Here is a 27,501-nt window from a genome sequence, read left to right on the forward strand (position 1 = left end):
AACACTGTACATATGGCTCGGCTGTGGTTACTGCTTCTGCTGCATCTGCTGCATCAGACATGTAAGTGTTACTATTACTAGTAATAATAAGAGGAATTATCAGTTGTTAGTAGTTATCAGTTTAACAATTTCATTTCATAGTTCCCATTGAAACTTTAGGGACACTACGTAACTGTGTGCATCTGAGAGGATACAGACTGTACACTGCATTACTTAGGTGCTATATAAATGTAATGCAGAAAACAAATCTTTTAAATAGTATGTCCTGAGCTGTATGTAAGATATGAGCTTTAATATAAAAAACAAAGGAATATCATAGCACTAGGTCATCACATCCCCGATTTATAATGTAATTATATATGTCTCATATACAGATAATATTATTGGTCAGGTGCTGTACCCAGAACAATAAGAGATACCTATACAAAAACTCCAAAGAGGAAACAGTATCTTCTATATGAGGCACTCAGTGATCTAATTAATGACACCATTAAACCGTAATTCTTTATTACAACTATCAAAAGAATTCCCTTTAATCCAGAATATAAGCTTGTAGCGAAATATTTAAATACATAAAGAGGGAAAAGTACAAAGAAAACGAACGTGTGTAATAAAATGGTAGATAAACTACCAAGCCTCGCTATGTGACCCTAAATCTTATATAGTCTTTATTTCTATTATTGATTCAATTTTTATTAGTTATTTATTCTTAATAAAAGATATATACAACCACTTCAGGAGTTTTTGCATAATGAGCTGTAAAATCCTATGTATTGGGAAACCGCTGTGACACATTGTATAGTTAAAACACTTTTTTGATGAACCACCTAAATCTTTTCAAATTGTCATCAAAATTTGAACTTTTATTTTTTTCATATTCCCTTTATTATTATTTATTTATATAGCACAAATCATGTTATGCAGCGCTGTACAGATGAAATGTCATTCACATTAGTCCTTGCTGCTTTGGAGCTTACAATCTAAATTCCCGACCACAAGAGTGTGGTTCCTTTTATCAGAAATCAATTAACCAGTATATTTTTGGAGTGTGGGAGGAAAATAGTTTACCCAGACAAACCCACAGAGAACATACAGCTCTACACAGATAGGACTATGGTCGGAATGGATCTAATGACCCCAGAGCTGTGAGGCAGCAATGTTAACCACTGTGCCACTATGCTGCTTTAGCTGTTGTTTTATTTATAATCAATCAGTTTATTGTATGTATTGTTCAGACAATATTTCAACAAATGTTCCCAGCTCACATTTTGATAGCTTATAGAGATGATGCCCCTATTAAAGCATTGAGTATTAAAGCTTTAAATATGCAATGCACCCATTGAAATAAATACACAACACTTCTGCATGGTTGTCACAAGCAGCTGCGCTAGCAGCGACGGCTCGTCTGTCTCTGTTTCTTGCAGCATTCCGACTGTTGCCCTGGCAGCCCAGAAATCATTTTCGGCCTCAGTGATCCCGCCATTGCCCGGGCAACCGGGACGCTCTTTCCACTGCTGACAACCGGGCCCATGCACAGTATAGTTTAATTAATTAGCAGCCCTCTGAGGCTGATTCTTGCAGGTCGTTGTCCTGCATTGTGATTGGCCCATTTCTGTATTTAAGGCAGGGAGGGCTTGGCTTCCCTGCTGTTATAGCATTTGTACCACACATTAGCTGACCTGCTCCAGTTTCCTGTGGATACTCTGCTCGAATTCTGATTAATTCTTGTTGTGACTCCTGGCTTGTTTCTGGACACTGCTTGAACTTTGATTGCCCCTGACCTTTGGCTTGTCTTCTGGATTCTCCCTGCTTGCTACCTGCCCTGAACTTTTGTCCTGTCCCAGACTAACCTGCACACTTCTGACCCATGACCTTGGCTTGTACCTGGTATCCGTCTGCTGAGTTCCAGTTATCTGCCTCCTACTTCAGCAATAGGGTAGCTGCACATAAACTTTTACTTCATTAGTGTTAAGACATGGGGGCATCTGGAATGATGTCAAACTCGATTAAGTCAACCCCTTTAAACTCTCTTTTTACTTCAGTAATGTCTGCTTTAATGCTGCATTAGGTCTATTCACTTCCTTTTACCTATGTCATTGCTGCCTAAGTGAATCAGCACTATTTCAGGTGGTCTGTATTCACTTGCTGCTTTACTTAGTTTGTGGTTGAAACTGGCCCACTTCATCCCATTATGATTTAGCCAATGAATGTTCATTGCTTCATTTGGTTTGTTTCAGTGTCTGACAGCTCAGTATATGAACGAGTGCCTAATCATCCAAACTTCTTTGGTATAATGCTGTACCTTGCAATAAATTGCTTCCCATTGCAAACAACTATTGCATGTTTTCATTAACCTTTGCATACTTGAATGCCTATGGTGAGTGATCAATGCATATAACTTCCCACACTGTTTAAATGTCTTTAATACTCAATTATCCTGGCCATACTGACCCAGAGCATGAAGATTTAACTTCCTGCTTTTCCGGGCCAGTCTTTACACATGTATGCATGTATGAGCCGGCTTGCTAGCTAAAATGTGCAGTGGAATTGAAAGCCCAGATTTGGTTGATTTTAAATTATGTGGCACCGCTTGTCTAACGTCTCCTGCTATTGGTATCTTAGCAAATTGTACCTCTTTCCTGCCGGGTTCCATCCTAACCGTTTTCCCATGTCATTTACATTAATTGAGTATTTGGTATCTTTAATGCCAACCCCGTAGCTGCTTCTACTGCTCCTTTAAATTAGTCTTCTGTCACCTGTTCACCTGCAGTATGTGCATGAATGTCTAAACCTACAGAGTCACATTCCTTTCACATTTGACATGCAGGTTGTGTATATGTTAGAATATTCCAATAGTCCCTGACCTAGTTCTTAAATAACATGCTGCTACAGTAAACATTCTGCTTAGCCACTTAGCAAAGGACTTGCTCTCCTTCTCCTTTCCCTTCCCTTTTTCAGTGGCTCTACACCTCTATTTCTTGCATCTGCTGTTATGGTAAATACATGAATATACTTTCATTTGTCAATACTTTTGCTGATTTTCCTATATAACCGCTATATATTGCTAAATTGTCATTCTTCTCTATCCCCCTACCATCCCCAAAATGATGTTTAAGTAACATAAATAGCTTATCATGCAAGGAGTCCAAACAACCATATCCCTTACTATCTCTGTGTTTAGAAGACTCTCCCTCTGAAATACTATTACAATATGAACAGCGCAGCATGCAAGGAGGTGAGCATGACATGGGAAACTCACTGCTGCTTACATGCCGCTTGCGCTGTTTATCAGTGCTCCCCGATTTGCCCATTACAGATGTCCTCATTCAAATTCACTGAACTGCAAACTTTTGTCTGTACCATTCATGACCCCTTCACTTTGACAAGTAGCTGTAACTATGCTGTAGTTGCTGTCCATGTTGATAAAGCAATATTAGTAACTCTTTGCCTTGCTGGTAGTGCAGTAGCTCTGCCCAATAGTGTGGGACCGAGGGACAGGGCGTGCATAAAGGGGCAAGGAAGGATGGTACTCTGGGGACTGATGGTTAGATCCCAGTGAGTGGGCTGGAGGCAGGGCACCTCCATTCAGCTGATGAGGGGGAATGGTTACCACCAGAATTTGAGTCAGTAAAACCCAGGGTGTGTAGGAGACAAAGGCCAATGGGCCACATAGGTCCAGAATGGGGAATTGTAATGTTTTTTTGGGTGATTTGGTCATTGCCATCAAGTGGCAGTGACAAGGTAGTTGCACATTAGATAGGTTCGGGGTTACCTGTGTCCTAAGCAACTGATCTGTCTTTTGGCCCTAGTCTGCTCTTAGTACATACTTTATAAGGGGCTGTTTCAATCTGAAATGTAAGTATTTTTTATTTTGTGGTCAGTGTTACTATTGCACTCAATGAATAAATTTTTATTATCAATCAAACTTTACTAATCAAAAAACCTTGATCATGTTTAAAAATATATTACTCTTACATATCACAAATACAAGAGCTGTTTCGAACAGGTCCATATTTTCCTTTAATTTGGTTTTGTTGTATTGATTTTTTTTATATTGCTTCCTGATACTGTACTGTAAGTTACCTCTTTGGTTTTTACATTTAAGATTTCTCATGATAGTAAAGACAAAACAAAAATAACAAGCACTCTACAGGTAATTAGTGATATTGGATGATGGCCACACTCATGGTTAGTATGTGGCTTCAACTAATGGATAAACAAAGTAGAGTGCTTTATAGAAACAATGTTTTGAGTACAGATGAAAGATGTGCGATGGAAACACCAGTCCTACTTATTACACTGAGTGAAACAGTGATCATTGATTATATAAATACAACAGAGGATTTCTATATAGGCAAATCATTCATTTAGTGCATAGTGAAGACTTTTAAAATAATTTGCTTGAAATTGGAATTAACAAACTGGGGACCATGTAATAATGTGCACAAATCTGATATAACCCTCAGGAAACAAATATATTTAAGCTATAGTTTTATCAACCTAATAAGAAATTATTTATAACCTTTGTTTGGTTGCTACGGGTCAGAGCACACTTGAGGCACATAGCACCCCTTTAGTAAATAAGCCCCATTGACGCAAGTGTCATTATGACAAGCTGTGGCAGAATTAAAAAAAACAAACAACTAAATGGGGTCATGACCATGATGACCTGAATCGTGTCGCCATTGCCCCCCTGCACTTGCCACTTGGACCTTCCCTCCAGAAGGGGATGTCAAAAAAGTCAGCAAGTATGATGTAGACTAAGAAATAAAACATTTAAGTCTTGTAGGACAAGCACTAAAATATTGACTCAGTCGTGCATGGAGGAAATCCGACCCGTCACAAAGTAGTTAAAGAATCGTGTGTGATTTTGACAGCGAGGACAGCATGGTAGTTCCCCTGATAATAATTCTGCCTGCTTAGAAAGGGATGGGGAAACTTAGTAGACAAACTGGGTGGCCAAACAGGTTGCAGATCTCAGGAATATGCAGCAGTTATCAGACATGTACATTTTACCGGTGGTCTCCTTGTGAAGGAATATAGTGGCCATGGGGTGTACAACAGATGTAATGGGTAATGAAAGACAACTTTGTTCAGGAGTTTTGCTGTAATATGCAGTTGGTGTATTGCTAATTGAAATGGTTCAGGAGATGTGTCCATGGTCGTGGCTATTTTATCTCCTGAAACCTTGTAATGACATCTGCAATATGATTGTATGGTCCAGTGACACAGAGTAAACAGTCACATAGGTATCATATACAGTGCCATCATACACATAGATATCATATACAGTGCCATCATATACATAGTTATCATATACAGTGCCATCATACACATAGGTATCATACACAGTGCCATCATATACATAGGTATCATATACAGTGCCATCATATACATAGATATCATATACAGTGCCATCATACACATAGATATCATATACAGTGCCATCATACACATAGATATCATATACAGTGCCATCATACACATAGATATCATATACAGTGCCATCATATACATAGGTATCATATACAGTGCCATCATATACATAGCTATCATATACAGTGCCAAGTTTATGTGCAACACCAAAGGAAATCTCAATGATATTCTCATCTGCTGACTCGGTACATGCCAGATCTATCATGGACCTGCCAGATTTATCATGGACCATGCGCCTATCCTGGACCTACCAGATCTATCATGGACCATGCTCCTAACCTGGCAATTTTCTTATTTCACACACTTAGCTCCAGTTGAGACTTAGGGCTAAATTTTTACTAAATTGCAGGTTTGAAAATGTGGAGATGTTGCCTATAGCAACCAATCAGATTTTAGCTGTCATTTATTTAGTGCATTCTACAAAATGACAGCTAGGATCTGATTGGTTGCCATAGGGAACATCTCCACTTTTTCAAACCCGCAGTTTAGTAAATATACACCTTAGACTATGTTTTTGGATATTAATATTCATGTAATGAATTAATATCAGTATCTCCCACAGATGCAGCTCTAGAAATCTTTGCTCCTTCTCCTCAACGGACACTTAATGGATCCAACGTGGTTCTCAACTGCACCCTCTCAGTGGATAAACCACCGATAGACCCTAACCTCCTTGCCATATTGTGGTATTTCCAGGGTGACATTGTTCTGAGATATGACAACAAAGGTATGACCAATGAGCCCAGAACTTCACTCAGTGTGGAAGCTGCAAGGAATGGAAATGCCTCGCTCTCTCTGGCCAATGTTACTTTCACTGATGGAGGAACCTACACATGTGTGGTTATATATAGTCCAGAACGTATGGAGAAGAAAATTTCATTAGTTGTACAAGGTAAAAATAAACAATATATATATGATAACCTAAAATATGTATTTTTCACAAGTAAAACATTACTTTAAATGTAAATCTTACCAGCTGGTAAAAAAAATAAATGAAATGAAATAACCTCCCTGTATAACATATAATCAGAGATACATCCCACATCTATTTGTCACTGGCTGAAAGTGTGAAGAAAAGGACAAAAAGCTGAAATGGACAACACATAGCATTTCAGTTATGTGTCACTTAAATCACTGAGCATTTCACTTTGTGTGAGTCCATCATCCACCATTCAGTTATCTAAAGCAGGTTAATGTTTTTTTGTATTTGTTCATAAATATTGAATGATGAGGCAGTGGTGGGACTAGCAATTAATAATTAAATGGCTAAACATCTGACATTGTCAGTAGAAGAGAGGAACGTTACATAAAAGATAAGTTAATAGAGTTAGAGTAGCCTGGAGTAGTCTCACCGAGAGAACGCAGAGGATTACACTGAAAACATGATCACAGTTCTAATCTCTTCAGAAAAAAAATTAAATAATAAAAAAGAGAGTTGGGCCTGCAGGCACAATTTATCTAGTGCTACTCTCACTAAGCCATTATTAATAGATTATAACATTTAATTGCTGTGTGGTTCTGTTCATATGCATTCTTCAAATAAAGTTTTATTATGTCTTAAGTGATTTAATACTTTATATACAAGTGATCAGGCAAATTGTAATATTGTGATACATTTTAATTAAACCAATAATATTTTAAGTTGTTATCGGACCATAGTGAATTTTATATTGTTTTTTTCTGGATAGATACCTTAGGTTTTCTTTTGATAACTTTAGGGGGTAAATGTATCAAGCTGAGAGTTTTCCGGCGGGTTTGAAAAACCAATCAGATTCTAGCTATCATTTATTTAGTACATTCTACAAAATGACAGCTAGAATCTTATCAGTTGCTATAGGCAACATCTCCACTTTTCAAGCCTGCCGGAAAACTCTCAGCTTGATACATTTATCCCTAGGAATAAACTGTTTGAATAGATGGAAAGGTGATTGTCAGATATAGAATAGAAGGTACATATTTATTTTACCCACTCCGACCCTAACATCATGAACATCTGCAATTCTTAAGAAAACGCCAAGCCTGTAAATATTTTCGTGTGTCCTCTTATGACCTCCTACCCACTGCATGTTAACTTTTGTTTGGCACCCATACAAGTAAAAGTGGATTATGTTTGGGATGTAGCCTTGGATTCAGAATGATAGAGATCTGCATCTATGCCATCTGTTGGTGTGTAAATATTCCATAAACAGTACAGTATACATAGGAGAGGAAACGTGTAAGAAACCTGTAGTTTGTAGACTGTAGAGATTAGAGCAATTTCTTCTCCTGTTCCATTTAAACTAAGCAAAATCTCACCACTACTTTAAAGTGTGCTTCATCTGTATGTATCAGTATTGATATCCTTACATGCAAGGCTGGTGCTGGCATTACCAGCGCATGTGTAGTGAAACCCCCCATGCCCAGGCTCTTATTCTGATCCCTGCTGTTTAGAATGAGGACTCGAAGGCTAAGGGCAGAGGTGGGCAAACCAGTCCTCCAGGGCTACCAGCAGTTCATATTTTTAGGATTTCTGTCTGTAGAAACAGCTGGGATAATTACTGACCCAGGCAAATAGATTAACTCAGCTGTGCATGATTAAAGAAATCCTAAAAACATGATCTGTTGATGGCTCTTGAGGACTGGTTTGCCCACCTCTGGCTAAGGGGGAACAGATAAGAATGGAGCTAGCTTCTTGTGCGGGAAAGCTGGCTGGGCGCCCCGGTTAGCGCAGCACTCTCCTGCTGCAGTTGCCAGGCTTACCGTGTTCCATCTGCCCTGCTCATATGTTCAATTTATGTCACTAATTGTGCAGGATATGTAAATGTAAAAAGTTTCTGGCTGCTTCTGTGTGATCAGGAATTTAGTACAGTAAACAGCTGTGTAGATAGTTCAGAGGTCTTGTTTAGAGGGACCAAGATTGTAGCAATATGCTGCTATGTTCAAGTCAAACATGATAAGGACAGTCTCGAAAGCTAGCTGTACAGGACTGCAGAGGAAGAGACCCATGTGTATTCAGAGGTTATTCTAAACATAGGTATTAATTTCACTTTACGTCATACTTGCCAACTCTCCCGGAATGTCCGGGAGACTCCCGCATTTTGCGAGAGTCTCCCGGACTCCCGGGCAAGTGTGACAATCTCCCGCATCTGGATAATTCTGCCCACTTCCTAGTGAAGTGGGCAGAATTAAGTCCCGAACGCCGTGATTCCCGGTGAATCGCGGCGTTTGGCCATTTTGGAGCCCCGCCCCCGGTTACGCCCACCTCCTCCGCAGGCTCCCGGATTTGAACAACAGAAAGTTGGTAAGTATGCTTTACATTTGTGAGGAGAACTCAGATCATAATCACAGAGAAGGGAGACAAACAGTTGCTTGAAGCAACAAGACAGAAGTACTTTCACACCAGACAAGTGGTAAGAACATATCAAGTATGTGTTCAAAAAAACAAACAAAATAATCAGGCAAAGTACAGTTAGGCTGTGTTTATGTAATTGCATCATTATTAGATGCAGATGCATCCCCAAATATGCCTTTTAGGAAGTGTATCTCTTGGTGCATAGATGCACAATGATGTTGATGACTATCAACATCACTATCTAGGGCAGGCCTGTCCAACCTGCGGCCCTCCAAATGTTGTGAAACTACAAGCCCCAGCATGCCCTTCCAGCTATCAACAGGTTGTCTACTGGCAAAGCATGCTGGGGCTTGTAGTTTCACAATACCTGGAGGGCCGCAGGTTGGACAGGCCTGATCTAGGGACTTCTGATTGTATACTTGTGTATTGACCTGTACAGCTGATAGTACTTAAATTATTAGTGTCATATAATATAGCCTCAGTCATACATTCACATTACTTAATTGAAATCTCCATTTGGAAAACTGCAGAAAAAAAATCCATTTGAGTTCTAAAGGGGAAATAACAGGTGGTTTGTATTCAATTTAATTTCATTTGTATTTGTGTTTGGATTTAATACAATTTTATATGGAACATGCGATTCAAAACGAGACCCATAGAGGTTTTCTTACCTTCACATTCGTTTTGTAGCACTGGGGGATGAAATAATCCAATGAAAGGCTAAGTGACAGTCGGCTCCCAAATGGACTTGTGCTCACAATCATCCTATTAGGAGCCGATTGTCATTTCTAGCTGTAGATTGGATCTTCTAGCACTCATTGGTCATTACAGATGTTGAACAGCAGGAGTCACCACTAACATTAAGTACAGGGACTTTGCCACAGTGTGAAAACTGTACTAGTGTGGAGAGATGAAGGTTTACACAACATGGTGTGAAAAACCATTTTAATTACACACTAACAAAATATATTTATGTTCCTTACAGCTTCACCAGTTATATCGATAATTAACAAGGACGTGAGTATAAATAAAGAGAACACATTGTACTGCAAAGTCACTGGATTCTTTCCTCCAGATATTGCTATAAATTGGCTTGTAGATGACGTGGTAGTGGAAAATCAATTTGTGGGTAAACCACAACAAGATAAAGATGGCACCTACTGGGTAAATAGCATTATGAAAATTACACCACGTGAGGAGAACCAGAAAAAAAGCTTCTCCTGCAGAGTCCAACATGCTTCTCTTCAAGGGCCTCTTCAGGAAGACTTCCAGCTTGTCTACAAGGGTATGAAGTATTGTCCACTCCTGATGTTCAATATGTGTTTTGTAAATTTTTGTTTAATTGCAGTGGTTGAATCATATGTGATAAGAAGTTGAGGCAGAACATGTTGGAATGTTTAGGAGAACCTCAACATCTACTAATATACAGCATTATCTTATTTAATTCCTGTAGATGATACGTCTACTATCAGCGTTATTGTTGGTTGTATCATTGTGCTTTTGCTGATATCTGCAGCAGTGATTGGCATCTTTTGGTGGAAACAACACCTGAGAAAAGGTAATACACTGAAATTTGGATTACTATTTGGTGAATGTATTTAAAAGGCTAAAAAGTTAAGGAAATTGAAATTGTGACTTTAAACACTATTTTCTTGGCTCTTACTGGAATTACTGACTGATCATGTTACTAATCATTTCAACAACTATAGGAACATTCACAGTAAAGAACATTGAGGGTCCATCTAAGCTGTTTCATGGAGAGGAAACCACCCTGTACTGTACAGCTACCACCTGTCCAGAGGACATATGTGTGACCTGGCTGGAGAGGAGAGCTGGGGAGGTCCATGAGATCCAGCAGTCTCAGCCAGTAGACATAGAAGAAGAGGAGAAGCTGCTGGACACATCCTATATAATCAAATCTCGGAAAGAGAGACATCTATACTCATCTTCAATGAGATTTATACCCTATATGGAGTATCACAAAGATGTGACCTTCATCTGTAAATATGTATCTGGTAAGAGGAGCGCAAAGAAGAAGTTTCACTGTAAAACTATTTACGGTAAGAATTACCATTATTATGTCTATCTGCAAATACTTTGTATTCCATTATTGCATTGTCTAGTAAGTAACTTATTTCTCACATATTAGTATAGTGCAACAGTAGCTGAAGCAACTAACAATTATTTCTGTATTTATCATTACTAACATAGTCACAGCACAGACTTTTTCCACCTTTTCACTCTTTTGTCAGACCTAGAATGCACAAAATGTTTGGCACCCCCACATTTGCTAACTAAACAAAATTAGGATACACTTTTGTTTCACTTTCAGCATTTGCAGTAGCTTCTTTGTTTAGTGTTTATCAATTAAACATGAGAATAGTAACCTTTTTACAGAATGATTTTTGTTTTAATCTTTGATCTTCTTAAACTTTTATAATACATATTGTATCCCATAGTAGAATGTGACCGTTTATTCAATTTAATTTATATTCGGAACTTTACAATAATGTATTAACATTATTTTACACATTAGGAAAACCCCAACTATTACAGCCAGTATCCCGAAGTCTATTTGTCTTTGGAAATATGACGTATTTAATGTTCCTGGAGAGATTTTATCCGAAATCCATCAACATCACTTGGACGTGTGGAGTGGAGAAATCACAAGACATTATTCCATCCACTGAAACATTTACAGAAAATCCTGATGGAACATTCAATGTCTCTAGTGAGGTCAGAATGTCTGAGGATCTCCTCAAGGATCCAGGATTCAGAGTACAGGTAACCTGGGAACATGAATCTCTGGACAAACCAGGACATAAAGAGCTGTCAATCAGAGATCCAGGTGAGAGGAGAGTCATAAGGGATTCTGTATCTATATATTTATTTTAATATATTAAGGGTCATTCCAAGCCTGCAGCAGAGTTAAGGGTCCCAGAGAGCAGCATTATGGCTAAATAAATCAATTGTTGAGTGATCAACTCTTGTGCAGAAGATTGAATAAAGGGTGTTCCTCGATGATGAAGGATAAGCACAATGATGCTACTGTCTGTTCTCAAAAGCAAGATTTTGTTGTGAATATTTGAAAAGTGGTTAAAGTGTCCCTTATTTTGAGGGGTGTTTAAGGTGGACAACTGGATTCGAAACTTATAGCACATCTGAGGCTGTGAAAAACAACATTTTTCATTGAGAGTTCCTTTGAGAAAACTGCAAATGTTCACATAGTTAGCAGTCAAATACAATCCAGTTTATTTTTAATATCTATTGTGTTTTCAAGATCTGTTGAGGTCAAAAATTCTGACAATTATTTGAATGCTTAATTTCAGTTTCAATGGTAGCATGTACATGGTTTTATTTTATGTTAATTTTCCATTTTTTACTTTTATTTGATTTATCTATTATGTGCTACATGGCCTTTACAAATCAATAACTTTTTCCCAGTAAAGATCATGGAAACAGCTGTTTAATGAAGGGGGCAGGAATATATGGGAACATAAGTAAAGTAAGCAAAATAACGATTTGTTAGTAACTCGTTTTTCAAGTAGATTGAACGCTGCGCAGAAAAAGACACTATGATGTTCTAGATGATACAAAAATACAGATATATAGCTTTAATAAAATAATTAAATATTATTGATTGCGGCACATTTTCTCTGTTCTCTCACATACACTTCTATATAAGTGTTGTGCGGCTGGATTTAAGCAGCGCGATTGACTCAATCGGAGATGGGGACTGATTGCTCCATGTGTTTTGAAGAGAATACATTTATTTGCATATCTTAATGAACTCAGTATGCATAAGAAAATAGTTACACCCAGTGTCAGATTGGATTTTGCCAGACCCCTAATAAATTTATTTTACATTGTTGCATTGAAAATATTAGATTTTATGTAGCTGACATATTTATACTCTAGATCAAAGGCATCTGTCTTTAATGCCACATGAGGTGGTACTTATAGGGAAACAGCCCAGCACCCCCAACTCCTTAAGATTCGTCCCCTGTACAATTTGTGGTTTCGGGATACGGACAGCACAGGTAGAGTAATTACTGAAGGGGGAGAGAGCGGGGTACGTCACTTCCCTCCATTTTACCAATACTCTCTCAGTCACTATGCTGCTAATACAGTCCAGGAGGAAGCACAGGTAATTGGTGTACGTATCACACTTGGCTTCCTCCTACAATCACTGATTCAGGGGCATGGTCAGCGACTTCACAAGAAGCAGTAGGGTGGAACAGGAGATGGGGGAGCAAAGGTAGGTTGGGAACTAAGAGGTGAGGTAAGAACCTTGTCTCTGCCGCATTCTGTAATTGTAAACGTGTGAGACAAAATTTTCACCTAACCCTGATCTAAATATATATCGACAGTACAGACATATTGGTTAATGGTTTTGATACATCAGAGGGAAATAAAGACATATCAACCATGTTTTCTCTGTATTGAACATGCTCCCAGATCCCTTTAAGGTTTCAATCCCACCACTAGAGCCAATGCAAGACCTCCTGTGTTAATTGTGTTATTTGTCTAGATTGAGTAAACATGTTTGAAATGTATATAGGGGGGAATTGAATTGTAAAAAAATCAGCTTGAGGTGCCTCCGGAACGGCCGCAAAACACCTTGCGCAGATTTTATTTACTGAACTAATGCTAAATTTTGCTTGCATAAAGGTGCAAGCAAAAATGAGCGTCATTTTTTACCGTAGTAACGGTAAAATGCCCAGCTGCGATGTTCCTCAGAACACCTGAATCTGCCCCATAGTGTGCAATGTATATATTTGTAAGATGTTATAAATGTACGTAACATCATTCATGTATTGTTCTGCAGAATATGCATGGAATCCTATTGTGGAAGAGATAGAGAAACCCACATTACTTTACAACACCCCAGTCACCCTACAGTGTAATATCTCAGAATATTTCCCGGACGCTGTCACTGTGAAATGGCTGAGGAGAAAAGATCAGGAGATACGTGAAGAGTCGGATGGTTTATTTATTCCGAACATCCCATCAAATAAAAATACAGATAACACATATAGCTGTACATCCAAACTGATTATCACCCCCACACCAAGAAGCCACCAGGGGTCAGAATACATATGTCGGGTGGAACATCCTTCCCTGGAGAGACCCATAGAGAGAAGCACAAGGGAACTCAATGTCATAGGTGAGTGTTGAAACCATTTAGACACTTTACACTTCAATTGTGATAAATATAAGTATAAAAGACTGAGTATCTCCAGGGATCATTAAACAATGCTGACTGACTCTGATCTTCAGATATTCCACTCCAGGGGGTAAATTTATCAAGCTGCAGGTTTGAAAAAGTGGAGATATTGCCTATAGCAACCAGTCAGATTCTAGTTATCATTTATTTAATACAGTCTACAAAATGACAGCACGAATCTGATTGGTTGCTATAGACAACACCTCCACTTGTTGAAACCTGCAGCTTGATAAATTTACCCCCAGGACTTGAATGAACCATGGGTGTATCTATTAGAAAGGTGGAAAGGAAGCATGAGAGTTTGGAAGTACTCCTCATTGGTGGACTGATTTATGTAATAAGTCCTCAATAGTTTAGATGTTGGGTGGCACAATCTTTAATGCTTACCATTGTAAATACACACATGAGGATGTTGGGCAGCTCAGCTCGACATTAGCAATGAGTCATCCTTAATCAATTGTACTACACTGAACCATACATGCTGACGACAGGCTAAGGGCTAGATTTACTAAAGGGCGGTTTAATGAAACCATCTGTTTTAGACCGTTATTCCAATGGATTTACTAAAGGCCAAATCACAATTGAAATGGCCAGAATGAACATTTTTAAAAAACATAAGTTTACACATCGTCAACCCCATTTTATGGGGAAATATGAATATATAATTATATTAACTGGGCAATATTATTTTATTGCTAATAGGGGCAATAATTATTTATGATGCACACATGTGGCACTACATAGTTCTCCCATATTTATATAATAATACAAAAATTTTGACCCATTAATATAATGAAAAATAGAATTACATAATTAAGTTAATTAAAGTTGATAATAAGTTAATTAAATAAGTTAATTAAATCCACATATTGGGTACCAGAAGACAATAAATTGCAAAGCCAGTTATCAAGAACCAGGACACAATAATACCTCATTCACACTGCCTAAAAAACCCGGGTTTGCACAAGCGAGCTCTGATGACCTGAGTCAAGGCTCAGTGTTAAAGGGGGTCAGTGCATATAAGACCCGGGAGTTAGACCCAGGACTTTTAGAGGGTTATTCCCGTGTCAGTCCCGGATCGCCTGCAGTGTTTTTAAACCTGGGTCTCACCGAACACCATAGAAAAGCTAAAAAAATTTAAAAATCTTCATCAAAAGAGGAGCCAATCAGAGCTCCTCTTGTGATGTTGCCAGGGAGACCCGGGCAGACCCGTTTCCAGTGTGAACACAGTCTACCAGGGAATTTACTGGGTCCAAGGTGCAATGTGAACAGGGTCTCTGACCTGGGATGCTCTGTGACACAGCAAAAACCCAGCTTGAAAAACCCGGCAAATTGCAGGGGCGGCAATATGAAAGTGGTATTAGTTGCAAAGCCAGGTATCAGGAAGTCGGAGAGTGCTGAATGTAGCTCCAGGAACCCCTTGATGCAAAGTCAGATTCACAAAGGACATAGACACAGGAACCAGGAAGCTATCATGTAACTCCATCACTGGCAATGAGTGCTAGTCTAATCAGCACTCAGAGAGACACACACCTGAACTGTATAGCATACCCTTAGTGTCTTTGGTTGCATCATTATTGCCACACCTCTGTCTCAAGCTCAGGTTAACATTACTGGCAGCTCAACCTAACTGATTAAAGACTATGAATTATCCACCTTTTGCATGTATATGTTCTGCTTCATATCCTTTGAGATGAAAAATACAGACACCACTGTGCTTGAGTACTAATAAGAGAACAATTTATGCGTATAGTTTATTAAAATAGCACCAGCTACATATTTAACACTTACTACAAATAATGGAGATTCTAGTCTGTATGTTTGTTAAGGATTTTATAATGTAAGCTCTAATAGGGCAGGGGCTGATGTGAATGAGTTCTCAGTACAGCCCAGCGGAATTAGTGCTGCTATATAAATAAATAATGATGACGATTTGCTACTACAATAATAAATACTTCCACATAATGTAGTATGTATAGTTAATTATTAAAATTTCAAAATAAATACTTGCAAAAGGGAAGTAAAAGTAAAATATATAACCACTACAGCAGAATAATGTTATTCTTAGAACACAGAGTACACAGAACATATGTATGTTGCACATTTTCGTTAGTGAAATTTCATCTTTTAAGGGTTTGTGGAAATGGAGATTTTATTTCTATTCTAAAAACTTCTCACATTGCGTTCAAGAGTGTGGCTGAGCGATCCTTATAGGCATTTATGATAAAAAAAAAATTGACTCCCATTAAAATGGATGAAGGGGCATTTTAGGAGCATATGTAAAGCACCAAAGAGCTTAGAATATATGCCTTTATATTGTGAGTTATCTTTGCGGTTGGGTAATAAACTGACTATGGGTAAGTACATTTTGCCTAGTTTGAATGAAATATGGTACAAGCTTTCTGGATTCTCTGGTCAAATTATGATAAACATAACAAATTATGATAAACATATTGTTTTAAATAAAATATAGATAAACTTTGCTATATACATAATGTAATCAGGAAATAATAATTCAGTATTTATTACATTTATTGTTAGTCTCCTCCTACAAAGTGCGGTGAGTTTTCTAGCCTCCAGATGGCACTGTTGTCATTGCTGTCTATGGAAGGTATTTTATGATGATTAGTGATAACAATTTACTAGAACATCAACTGCATCATATAAAAGTTCAATGTTGTTGTTATTTTTTACAGCTAAGCCTCATATGACGGAGCCTATAAAGGTCACAGCGGCTGATTCTTCTCGTGTTCGGTTCTCTCTAAATCTGCAGACATTTTGGCCTAAAGATATAAAAATATATTGGCACTATGAATTTAATTTTGAAAAATATGTAATGGATCCCACACAGACATTCATTGACCATGATGATTGCACATTGGACGTCACCAGTGAGTGTAACTTACCTATAGCTGCATTTAAAGATCCTAACGTGAAAGTTGAGGTAACATGGAAACATGAGTCTATGAATAGGCCGGAGACTAGATCACTGTCTATAAGAGGTAAGAACATATATAAAGGATTATAAACAATTTAAAACAGAGAAATATAATGCTACTAGTCAAAGGTCACCAAACCTAATTTTCCTGAAATGTCATATAATTACATTAATTCATATCTTTAAAATGGGAGAAAAATCCGAACCAGGATATAATGCACCCGTGAGTCTGACTTTTGTCGTTGTGGGTAATTTATTTGAAGGAATTCTGAGGGATGAGAGTCTGAAATATATTATAGAATGTAATTTGATAGCACATTGTCAGGAGGTTTATAGAAGGTCATGTATAACCAATATTATTAGTTTAAGGAGATATGTTTCTAACTGGATCTTGGTAGTGCAATTTTGTAACCTATTTGGATTTTGTTAAAATGTTTGATACTCTCCCACATAACAGTCTGGTCCATAAGATGATAATACTAGGTCTAGGGGAAAGTGTGTGTAGTGAATTGGTTGAAGGATAGAAAACAAAGGATACATGGAGCATATTCACACTGGGATAAAGTCACTAGCGCTGTACCATAGGAATCAGTATCCTGCCGTGTCCTTACTAATTTTTTCATTAATGGCTGTGTAGATGGCCTAGAAAATAAAATATCTATATCTGTTGATGACACTAAGCTACAGAGGGCAGGAGAGCAACTGGCTACAGAAGGTCAAAGGCAAAGTGGCAAACTGGGTCGTAAACGGGAGATGAAATTTAATATAGATAAATATAGGTCTATGTACCAAGATTGTATAAAGCATAAAAACAAACTAAATAGAATATCGGAGAACACTGAATCATTTTACCAGTCACATCTAGGAACAATGAAACAACACTATCATTGGTCACTAGTGCTAAGAATGCCTCATCTAACTTCATACTGTACAGTATCAAATTGAAATTGACTGAAGGACAATCAACAGTACCAGTATAACTAAAGATACAGCACGTTGCTCGGTAGTAGTAACTATGACTTGAGCAGCATGATCAGAGAAAGGGTTGATCTACTTTCGGAGCTGTACTTTATCCTGGGTATAGGGATGCATTCAGGACACTTCCCTCTTGTACTATGTGAGGAGGCCTATATAGGCACAAGCTGCACCTTTTCTCATGGGAATCAATGATCCCTAGTATCTCCTCCAGCTGCAGAAAAATAAAACGGGACAGAGTATGAGTGATTTAACCCACTAGTGTTCACTGAGCCTAAATATAAGGTACATAATTTATATGGCTTGGTAATGTAAATATGATTTGACTTGGCAAATTGTTTAATTTAAATCCATTTTGAGTTCACATAAAGGACCTGATTCATTAAGGAACGTAAGTCCATTTATGTGCTGTATTTTGTATTTTTTCACTGTGCGACAAAGAACGCAATTCATGTTCGCACATAAATATATTGATAATAAGGCTGAAGAATTTACCTCTTCTGTCAGGGAGAAAAAATTTCATATAAAAAGTTTTATAAACTGTAATACTGAATTTATGATTTATATCCTACAATGTAGCTGTCAGTTACCGTATGTAGGAAGAACAACTAGGAAACTAAAGAACATTATAAGGCTTTAAGAACCACAGTGTGTCACTCCATTGTGAGAGTGTTCATAATTCAGATCCAACTCATTTAAAAGTATTATGGATAGAACACCTCAAGTTGACAGAAAGAGATGGAGACCGCTTCAGGCAGCTCTTTAGACAGCGGTGGTAATCGTTTAAATGATTACCATAATCCGGAAAAGAGGACGCCTACAAAAAAATTTCAATTTGTCAATAAAATGATTGCAATCGATTCCGACTTACCTCGAAACCGACACTGCAGATTTCCAATCTTACCAGCATGCTGACAGCTACCCAGTCCGAAAACACAGGTCTCCGGCAGTACACTTTCACGTCAGTGCGACCTCCATCAATGTTAATTTAAAGCAGCTATGTTGGGACCATGCAGGTTAAGCCTTTAATCACTTAATCTACTTTTTTATGAAGTTGCTCTACTGTCCCTTTATAAGACACCCAGGCCCTAAATTCCGATAAAACTAAACTAAGAAAATGTAATAGTACTGCATGTGTGTATTCCAGTGAACACACAAATCTGTGAATTAGCAGCTCCACCATTTTGTGAGTGACAGCAATCTTACTCCATGATAGTGCTGAATCTGCAGGTAAACACAGGATGTGAGGACATACCATGTCTGTATTGTGTGAGTGACAGCAATCTTACTCCATGATAGCGCTGAATCTGCAGCTAACCACAGGATGTGATGACATATCATGTCTGTATTGTGTGAGTGACAGCAATCTCACTCCATGATAGTGCTGAATCTGCAGCTAACCAGAGGATGTGATGACATATCATGTCTGTATTGTGTGAGTGACAGCAATCTCACTACATGATAGCGCTGAATCTGCAGCTAACCACAGGATGTGATGACATATCATGTCTGTATTGTGTGAGTGACAGCAATCTCACTCCATGATAGTGCTGAATCTGCAGCTAACCACAGGATGTGATGACATATCATGTCTGTATTGTGTGAGTGACAGCAATCTCACTCCATGATAGCGCTGAATCTGCAGCTAACCACAGGGTGTGATGACATATCATGTCTGTATTGTGTGAGTGACAGCAATCTCACTCCATGATAGTGCTGAATCTGCAGCTAACCAGAGGATGTGATGACATATCATGTCTGTATTGTGTGAGTGACAGCAATCTCACTACATGATAGCGCTGAATCTGCAGCTAACCGCAGGATGTGAGGGCATACCATGTCTGTATTGTGTGAGTGACAGCAATCTCACTCCATGATAGTGCTGAATCTGCAGCTAACCACAGGATGTGATGGCACCATGTCTGTATTGTGTGAGTGACAGCAATCTCACTCCATGATAGTGCTGAATCTGCAGCTAACCACAGGATGTGATGACATATCATGTCTGTATTGTGTGAGTGACAGCAATCTCACTCCATGATAGCGCTGAATCTGCAGCTAACCACAGGGTGTGATGACATATCATGTCTGTATTGTGTGAGTGACAGCAATCTCACTCCATGATAGTGCTGAATCTGCAGCTAACCAGAGGATGTGATGACATATCATGTCTGTATTGTGTGAGTGACAGCAATCTCACTACATGATAGCGCTGAATCTGCAGCTAACCGCAGGATGTGAGGGCATACCATGTCTGTATTGTGTGAGTGACAGCAATCTCACTCCATGATAGTGCTGAATCTGCAGCTAACCAGAGGATGTGATGACATATCATGTCTGTATTGTGTGAGTGACAGCAATCTCACTCCATGATAGTGCTGAATCTGCAGCTAACCACAGGATGTGAGGGCACCATGTCTGTATTGTGCAAGGAACACATCCATTAAGGTTTCTGCCTTAACCGTCGCAATTTCATTGCTTTGTGGAGTTGAATGGAACAGTTTCGATCATTTTCTTACATTTTAGATGGTGTGTAAGTGTAAGGAACCTTAATCAGGCATGTTAAACCGTAATGTTTTTGTCTATGGAATATATATATATATATAATATTGATTACAATGAAAATATAAAGTGAATCCATAATTTGTGAAGTGGGGAAATATGGAGGTGCAACACATTTGTCATGCTCACAACCCAATATTAGTCTGGGAAACCCGATCGGCTTTGTCTTTAATAAAGATGCCATTTTAAAAAGTGCTTTTCAAAGCGCCGGGAATCGGCGGGTCTATGGAACCGCCACGTAGTAAATATACCCTTAAGGCTACATTTATTTCACATATAACAATTGCATATTTGGATGGTTTTTATATATATTTATTTAATGTTTGTTGTATGCATATTAGAACACGTCCCTGTACATAATGTGTCTAGATGGTGCAGATGTCATCTCAAGTAATGGCCATGAACCGATTTTCCCCATCTCAGTGGTAGTATAAAAATCAGATTGTCTTGTGGGACTTAAAGGACTCTGCAGGTACCTTATAAAACATGAACTCCCCTGAATTCACACTGTGCGCCCCTTATTTAACACTAGAATATCTTGTATTCCTAGATGAAATCTCAGTTCTTCAGTTGCATCAATATATCTGGATGACATACTCATGCCTGTAAAGTGTGACGTAATTTTGAAAAAATAGTCACTTGAAGTCACAATACAGGAACAAAATAGGAAGAAGCAGCTTTTGCCATGTATCTATCTGCCTAAAAATATTTAGTCTAAATAAAATATATTTTGCAGATCTTTGTTGGCGCCCGGAAATTGGAGATATAAAATTTCCCGAGCTAGAAGCTAATAAGCCAGTCACACTGACTTGTAAAATCTCCGGTTATTTCCCTTATTATCTGACTGTGACCTGGTTCAAGATGAAAGATGGAAACATGACGGAACTGCCCATCACAAAGGACAACACTTACAAAGTTTCAGATAACAGGGAGTGTCAGGAAGATCAGACTTTTTTCCTTGATGCGTGTTTGACATTTACCCCATCAATAAGCTCAGACCAAGGGTCAGAATTCATCTGCAGAGTGAAACATCCCAGTCTTCAGGACCCGATAGACAGAAGCACAGGACCCCTAGAAATCGGTGAGTGGATTATCTCAATGGAACTATTAACATATAATGATTGACTGACATATTACATTAACAGAAAAGCATAGTGTATTACCATGATTACGCTGCATATTGGAAGCTTATGACTATTTTACAATTGAAATTTAAAAGAATTAATAGTTGTGCTGATTTTTTAAAAGCTAATTTCATAATTAATTAAAAAAATGTAAATAATGTCAGCTCAGAAATGTTCTGATTTCATATGAATCCGGTCCTTTGTTCCTTCAGTGGGGTCAACAGTCATTACTGATGCCAACTCTGTCCCTCCTCTGTCCTCCACAACTTCTGCAAACACGGGGATCAAGTGTGGCTTTGTGCCAAGCAGTGAGCATAATGTCAAAGAAAGAAACCTGTCACATAGCTGCTGCGAGCTGGCAGATAAAGACAAGAATTCCTCTGCAGCACAAAAGCAAAATCCTTCTCCAGAAGAGGAAGGAGTTTTGGGTAATATAAATGTTGATGGACGTTCATAGATGGAAGCAGTTGACTGTGTTAAGATTTCTACAATGTCTTAGTACCTCCCACTCTCTCTCCTTATTCTAATTGTATCTCTATACTGGTGCTGAAATTAGTGACTGATAATGCTTCTGCCTTAGCCACACCCACTTTCCCCGCCGGACACTACAGTGCTTATTCCGCTACCTTATGTATCACACGTTCCACACAACTCTTAGATTGTAATCTCCTTTAGTCAGGTCCATCTTTCCTTTCTATTACACTATATGCTATTAAATTGGATGATGATCCCCTTAATGTACAGCGCTGCGTAATAATTCAGAGCTTTATTAGTAAAAGATAATAATAATAATAGGAACGAACCCATATGAAATGATGCATCCTATTTTTAAATCTCTCTTCGGGTGTTATTAGTGGATGAAAGCACATTCACAGTAGACTGTGAACGAGAGATAGAAGTTAATATATTCTGTATTACAGATCTACATCAATATTGTTCATTTACAAAGTGACAGACATATTCTGTAGTGCTATACAACTGTGGAAACTTGCAAAATTACTTCAATTTACACCATTGTCATCAGTGTTGATGCTGCGTATTGGAGCTTTGACAGTCTAGAGAGGTCAGACCCACATGCTCATGCTATTTGGGACATAATATTGGCATTAATCTAGCAAATCTAGGCTTCACTTACATGAAATCACTCTGTTGAAGTTCTACTTGTCCAATATCCGTCACATTCTTTTCCAGGTCTTTATGGGAACGAGGCACCGGGTGCTACCAAGGTAGACTCATCAAGCTCACAGCAATAGTAAGTTGAATTATTGGCCTATGTGTGACAATTTATTAGAGATGCTCACTGACCCCCGTTTTTTGGTTTTGGATCTGGATATCCGTCGTGTTTTGGTTTTGGGTTTGCCAAACCGTCATTGCGTGTTTTGCTTTTGGTTTTGTTTGGTTTTGTTTTGCTATTTTGTTTAAAAATCAATGTTTTTGGGCCTCAAATAACCAAATTTAGTGCTCCACCTGTTTCTTGGATAAGTAATGTAGTTGTAAAGCTAATAAATTATCCAAAAAACAGTTTCATTCCTGGTAGGTAGGCCTTCATTAATTCTACACACAAACCAGATTGTCTTCCTCTCCATCTATGAATATTGGCAATGCAGCCATCGTCTTTGGATGTATATTACACCCTACACTTATACTTAAATATGTAAAGAAATGGACAAAGGCAGTTTGGTTTCTGTCTCTCTAGGCTCCCCCTCCACTTGTGTAAAATACCAAAAAATTCAGCCGTTATAGACTGTAGAATATTAATTGAAATGGAGAAAGCCAGTTTGGGTTCTGTCTCTCTAGGCCACTCTCCACTTGTATAAAATACAAAAAAAATCAGTTCTTATAGACTGTACAATATTAAGAGAAATGGACAAAGCCAGTTTGGGGTCACTCTGTCTATGACACCCTACCCTTAAGGAGAAATTGCCCAAACAGCAGCCTTTCAAGACGGTACAAGATATGGAAATGCCCTAAGTCCCTTTCCTCATTGGGGGTAGATTGCACCCTACACTTACATAAAAAGTTTTAAAAAGATGTTATCGTCATCATCTTCAGCTTCATCCTCACCCTCATCAGTGTGTACGTCATCATCACAGACTATCAATTCATCACCACTTGAATCCACCATTAGAGAACAGTCAGTGCTTGGATGTCTTGGATGGTGAAGGCCTTCCTCGTGGAAGATGTAGTTCAGTTTTATAAACATCATTTTCTCCACATTTTTGGGAAGTAACCTTCTACGGCGATCACTGACTAAGTTCCCTGCTGTGCTGAACACTCGTTCAGAGTACACACTGGAGGGTGGGCAGCTTAGGTATTGCAAAGCAAGTTTGTACATGGGTTTCCAAATTGCCTGCTTTTCTAACCAGTAAGGAAAGGGACCGTCTGACATTTCCATATCAATTACCTCTTGAAAATAATCCTCCACCATCCTTTGCATGTTATTACTCATATTGGATGGAGTTATGGGCAAGGTCACACTTTTTTTAGAAAAATCCTTCAAACCAGCCCAGATGTTAAACTGTTCTGGTCTGCCCTCTGCATCTTCCCTGCTTCTTTTTAGAAAATTCAATTTTTTACTAGCAGCGGCTACTTGAGAAACTGAAGGAGGACACGTCGTCAAGCTGAAGCCCAGTTCAGCAGACAACTTGCTGAGCAATAGCTCCTTGCAAAAGTTCACATCTCGTTCATTTTGAAGCAAAGACTCAATGCAGGTCTTAAACCTTGGATCAAGCACAGTGGCCAAAACGTACTGATCCGAGCTCAAGATCTTAATAACTCGAGGATCATTGTGAAGCAAATTAAGTACTTGATCGACAAGGCCAACATACTTTGTGGAAATGCTTGCTTTCATCTCCTCCCTCAGTTTCTCAAGCTGCTTTTCCAATAGGCTAATTAAAGGAATGACACTCACTTCACACGTCACAACTTCAAATGGTTTCAGCACCTTTCACAGCACTGAAAGGATTCCCCACTGTGCAAGAGTGAAATACATGCCCCCTCCTTTCCCAATGTCATGGCTTGTGCAATACGCTTGGATGGCTTTGTGCTGTTCCTCCATCCTCTGCAGCATGTACAGGGTGGAATTCCACCTAGTTACCAACTCTAGCTTAAGTTGGTGGCAGGGCAAGTTAAACTGCTCTTGGAGCTGCTGTTAAACTGCTCTCCTACATGCTGTGGCTGAATGCCTGAAATGGCCTGAAATCTTATGGGCCACCGAAAGCATCTCCTGCACCTCACGGTTATTTCGTAGGAAGCTCTGCACCACCAAGTTGATGGTGTGAGCAAAACAGGGAATGTGCTGGAAATAACCCAGCTGTAATGCTCGCACTATATTGTTGGCTTTATCAAAAAATGACATATCCTGGGGAGAGTCCAACTGGTATAAGCCATGTATCAATCACATCTCTCAGTTTGCGTAACAAATTCTAACCTGTATGCCTGTTACTGAAGCCGGTGATACAAAGAGTGGCCTGCCTGTGACAAATGTTACGTAGTGGTGTACATGCTGCTGCTGTTCCTGCTGGTGAGGGTGAATGACCAACCCAGTGGGCTGTTACAGTCATATAGTCTTTGGTTTGACCACTTCCACTTGTCCACATATCTGTGGATAAGTGGACAGTGGGCAGAATGGCATTTTTCAGCGCAATCTCTACATTTGTATACACTTTTTGGTATAGTTGTGGAATAGCTTTACGGGAAAAATGGTGTCGCGATGGAATTCTGTAACGCGGACACAAAACCTCAATTAACTGTGAAAAACCAGCTGCGTTTATTGTGGATATTGGACGCAGATCTAACACTAACATGGCAGCCATGGCGTCTGTGATTCGCTTGGCGACTGGGTGACTGCTGCCCTATTCTGAGGGCATTGTTGCTTAAATATTGCACTGGTGGTTTAATACTATTGTTTTGCCTATATCACATGTAGCCTGATAGTGACATTTAGAGACTTTTTAGGACAGAGCAACTTTTTAAGACTCCTACATGGATGGAGGATCTGAGAAAAAACATAACCAGTAGATAACTTTGATTTTCTCCCAGACAATTATTAAATTCAGCCAAAAAGCCTTTTATCTTGTGGGTTTTGGATGACACTCTATTATCTTACGTGCTGTAACCTGATATTTTTATAGTTTGACTAGATCTTAATTGTATTCACCTTTTTGGGTTTGAACATTTTATTTATTTCATTTTGTTGAATAATTGGCTAGATGTGATTACAGACTATATTGTATCAATTCTATTATCACACTTAACTATTATAAACAGTATTGTGGTCATGTGTAGATCAATAAACAATATATACATTACAATTTACTACAAAATTACTTTTTACTTCCAGTCCACAGAGTTTAGAACACACCTTAGATGAATGATCCCAAATAATCTGAGTCGCTTGGAAGATAGACAGTCTTCAGTTCCACTAATGATGATTTAGTTTGACAAATTCTTAACATCTAGTACCTGGATAGAAGGATGAAATAATATCCCACCTCCTGATGGGACATCTGTGATAATAAGGAGAACACATATATAGTCATCAGCGTATGGGAGGAATGAGATGAATGAAGATACAGTGAATTCTATAACATCCAGCCTTGGTACTGTCTCCTCCAGGACTGTTACAGATAAAACTAACATATGTGTTTTTTTAACTTACTATTGTGTTAATTAATGGAATACAATGCACTTTCCTATTACAGTAAAAAATGTTAATTTTTTTGTGTATTTGTATTGTACTTTACTATTGTAATTATATTAATTCTGGAAAACATTGATTAATGCTAAACTGCTGGCAGGTTAGCATGTTACAGTTATATATCAATACAGAAGATGAAGTTGCTCAATCAATTTATTGGTTTATAGCAGGTGCTTGAAAGGGTGGGTTTATCCTAAAAGGAACAAACACAGAGAAAAATGCCCCAGCACACTGCTATAGTCAACAAAGGAGCTGCCATTTCTACTTGTACATAAAAATGCAAAAGTCTACAGTTATATATCAACCTATTACACGCTCCTCTGCTGTAGGCCCATATTTGCATTCTATGACACCCTCAATAAGTTCATTATGCTAACTCATACTCCCCTACCTGCCACTCATATGCTTCACAAGTCTGACCCTTCACTGCATATTTAGCATAAAATAAGCTCAAAATGTTTATAATTCATAATTAATTGAAATTAATATGAAAAACATAATATCATTTATGTGGAAATGTCACGATTCAGCACTCACCTGAGCCTGTGTGACCTGTGTGTGACAAAGGGTTAATCAAAAACAACCACCTGGGGGTAAATGTATTAAAGTGTGGATTTTGCAAGTCTTTCTTTTAAAGACATGACCGTTTAAATTTCCTCGAATATCAGCGACTTGATTAAAACTTTTCCTGTCTATGCCACACACTAACTTTGCTTATCAATTATGCCACCACCAAGGATTTTTGTGAAGAGCTAACACTCTTACTCAGGAAGTCTTTGTTTCTCCCTTAAAAGTTAAAAATAATCTATCACAATTTACTCAAAGTAATCATAAACCAAAATTATCTCCGCTCTTTCAACTATGCAGCGATGTTAAGACCAAGTTGTCTGTCGTGATTTCGTAAGAACACAGAGACCTGGGGCTAGATTTACTAAGCTGCGGGTTTGAAAAAGTGGGGATGTTGCCTATAGCAACCAATCAGATTCTAGCTGTCATTTAGTAGAAGGTACTAAATAAATGAAAGCTAGAATCTGATTGGTTGCTATAGGCAACATCCCCACTTTTTCAAACCCGCAGCTTAGTAAATCTAGCCCCTGAACTTATTAAGTGTAATTTGATATGGAAAATAAATCAACAATGCTTAAAATAAAAACAATTAACAAAATGACATCCAAATATATAATGCAATAGTTTAGAATTAAACAAAGA

At 38.4% G+C, this 27,501-nt stretch overlaps 1 protein-coding gene across 1 annotated transcript; it reads left to right on the forward strand.

The window, feature by feature from the left end:
- LOC142097315 (uncharacterized) lies at positions 1 to 27,205 on the forward strand. Its single transcript, XM_075179050.1, has 12 exons — positions 1 to 61; positions 5,999 to 6,328; positions 9,753 to 10,052; positions 10,221 to 10,325; positions 10,477 to 10,827; positions 11,304 to 11,615; positions 13,596 to 13,934; positions 16,691 to 16,996; positions 21,206 to 21,550; positions 21,806 to 22,021; positions 22,785 to 22,845; positions 25,936 to 27,205. Exons 1-12 carry the CDS (start codon positions 13 to 15, stop codon positions 25,967 to 25,969), a joined length of 2,748 nt encoding a protein of 915 aa, XP_075035151.1. The 5' UTR covers positions 1 to 12; the 3' UTR covers positions 25,970 to 27,205.
- The last annotated feature ends 296 nt before the right edge of the window (positions 27,206 to 27,501 follow it).

The sequence above is a fragment of the Mixophyes fleayi genome, chromosome 7, assembly GCF_038048845.1.
Source record: "Mixophyes fleayi isolate aMixFle1 chromosome 7, aMixFle1.hap1, whole genome shotgun sequence".
In the NCBI taxonomy this organism is placed as follows: domain Eukaryota; kingdom Metazoa; phylum Chordata; class Amphibia; order Anura; family Limnodynastidae; genus Mixophyes; species Mixophyes fleayi.

Excerpts from the sequence above, each read along its gene's own strand:
- LOC142097315 (XM_075179050.1), top strand. The coding sequence starts at position 13 with ATGGCTCGGCTGTGGTTACTGCTTCTGCTGCATCTGCTGCATCAGACA. Across the intron at positions 10,828-11,303 it reads TCACTGTAAAACTATTTACG|GAAAACCCCAACTATTACAG; the intron begins GTAAGAATTACC and ends TTTACACATTAG. Across the intron at positions 21,551-21,805 it reads CACAGGACCCCTAGAAATCG|TGGGGTCAACAGTCATTACT; the intron begins GTGAGTGGATTA and ends TTGTTCCTTCAG.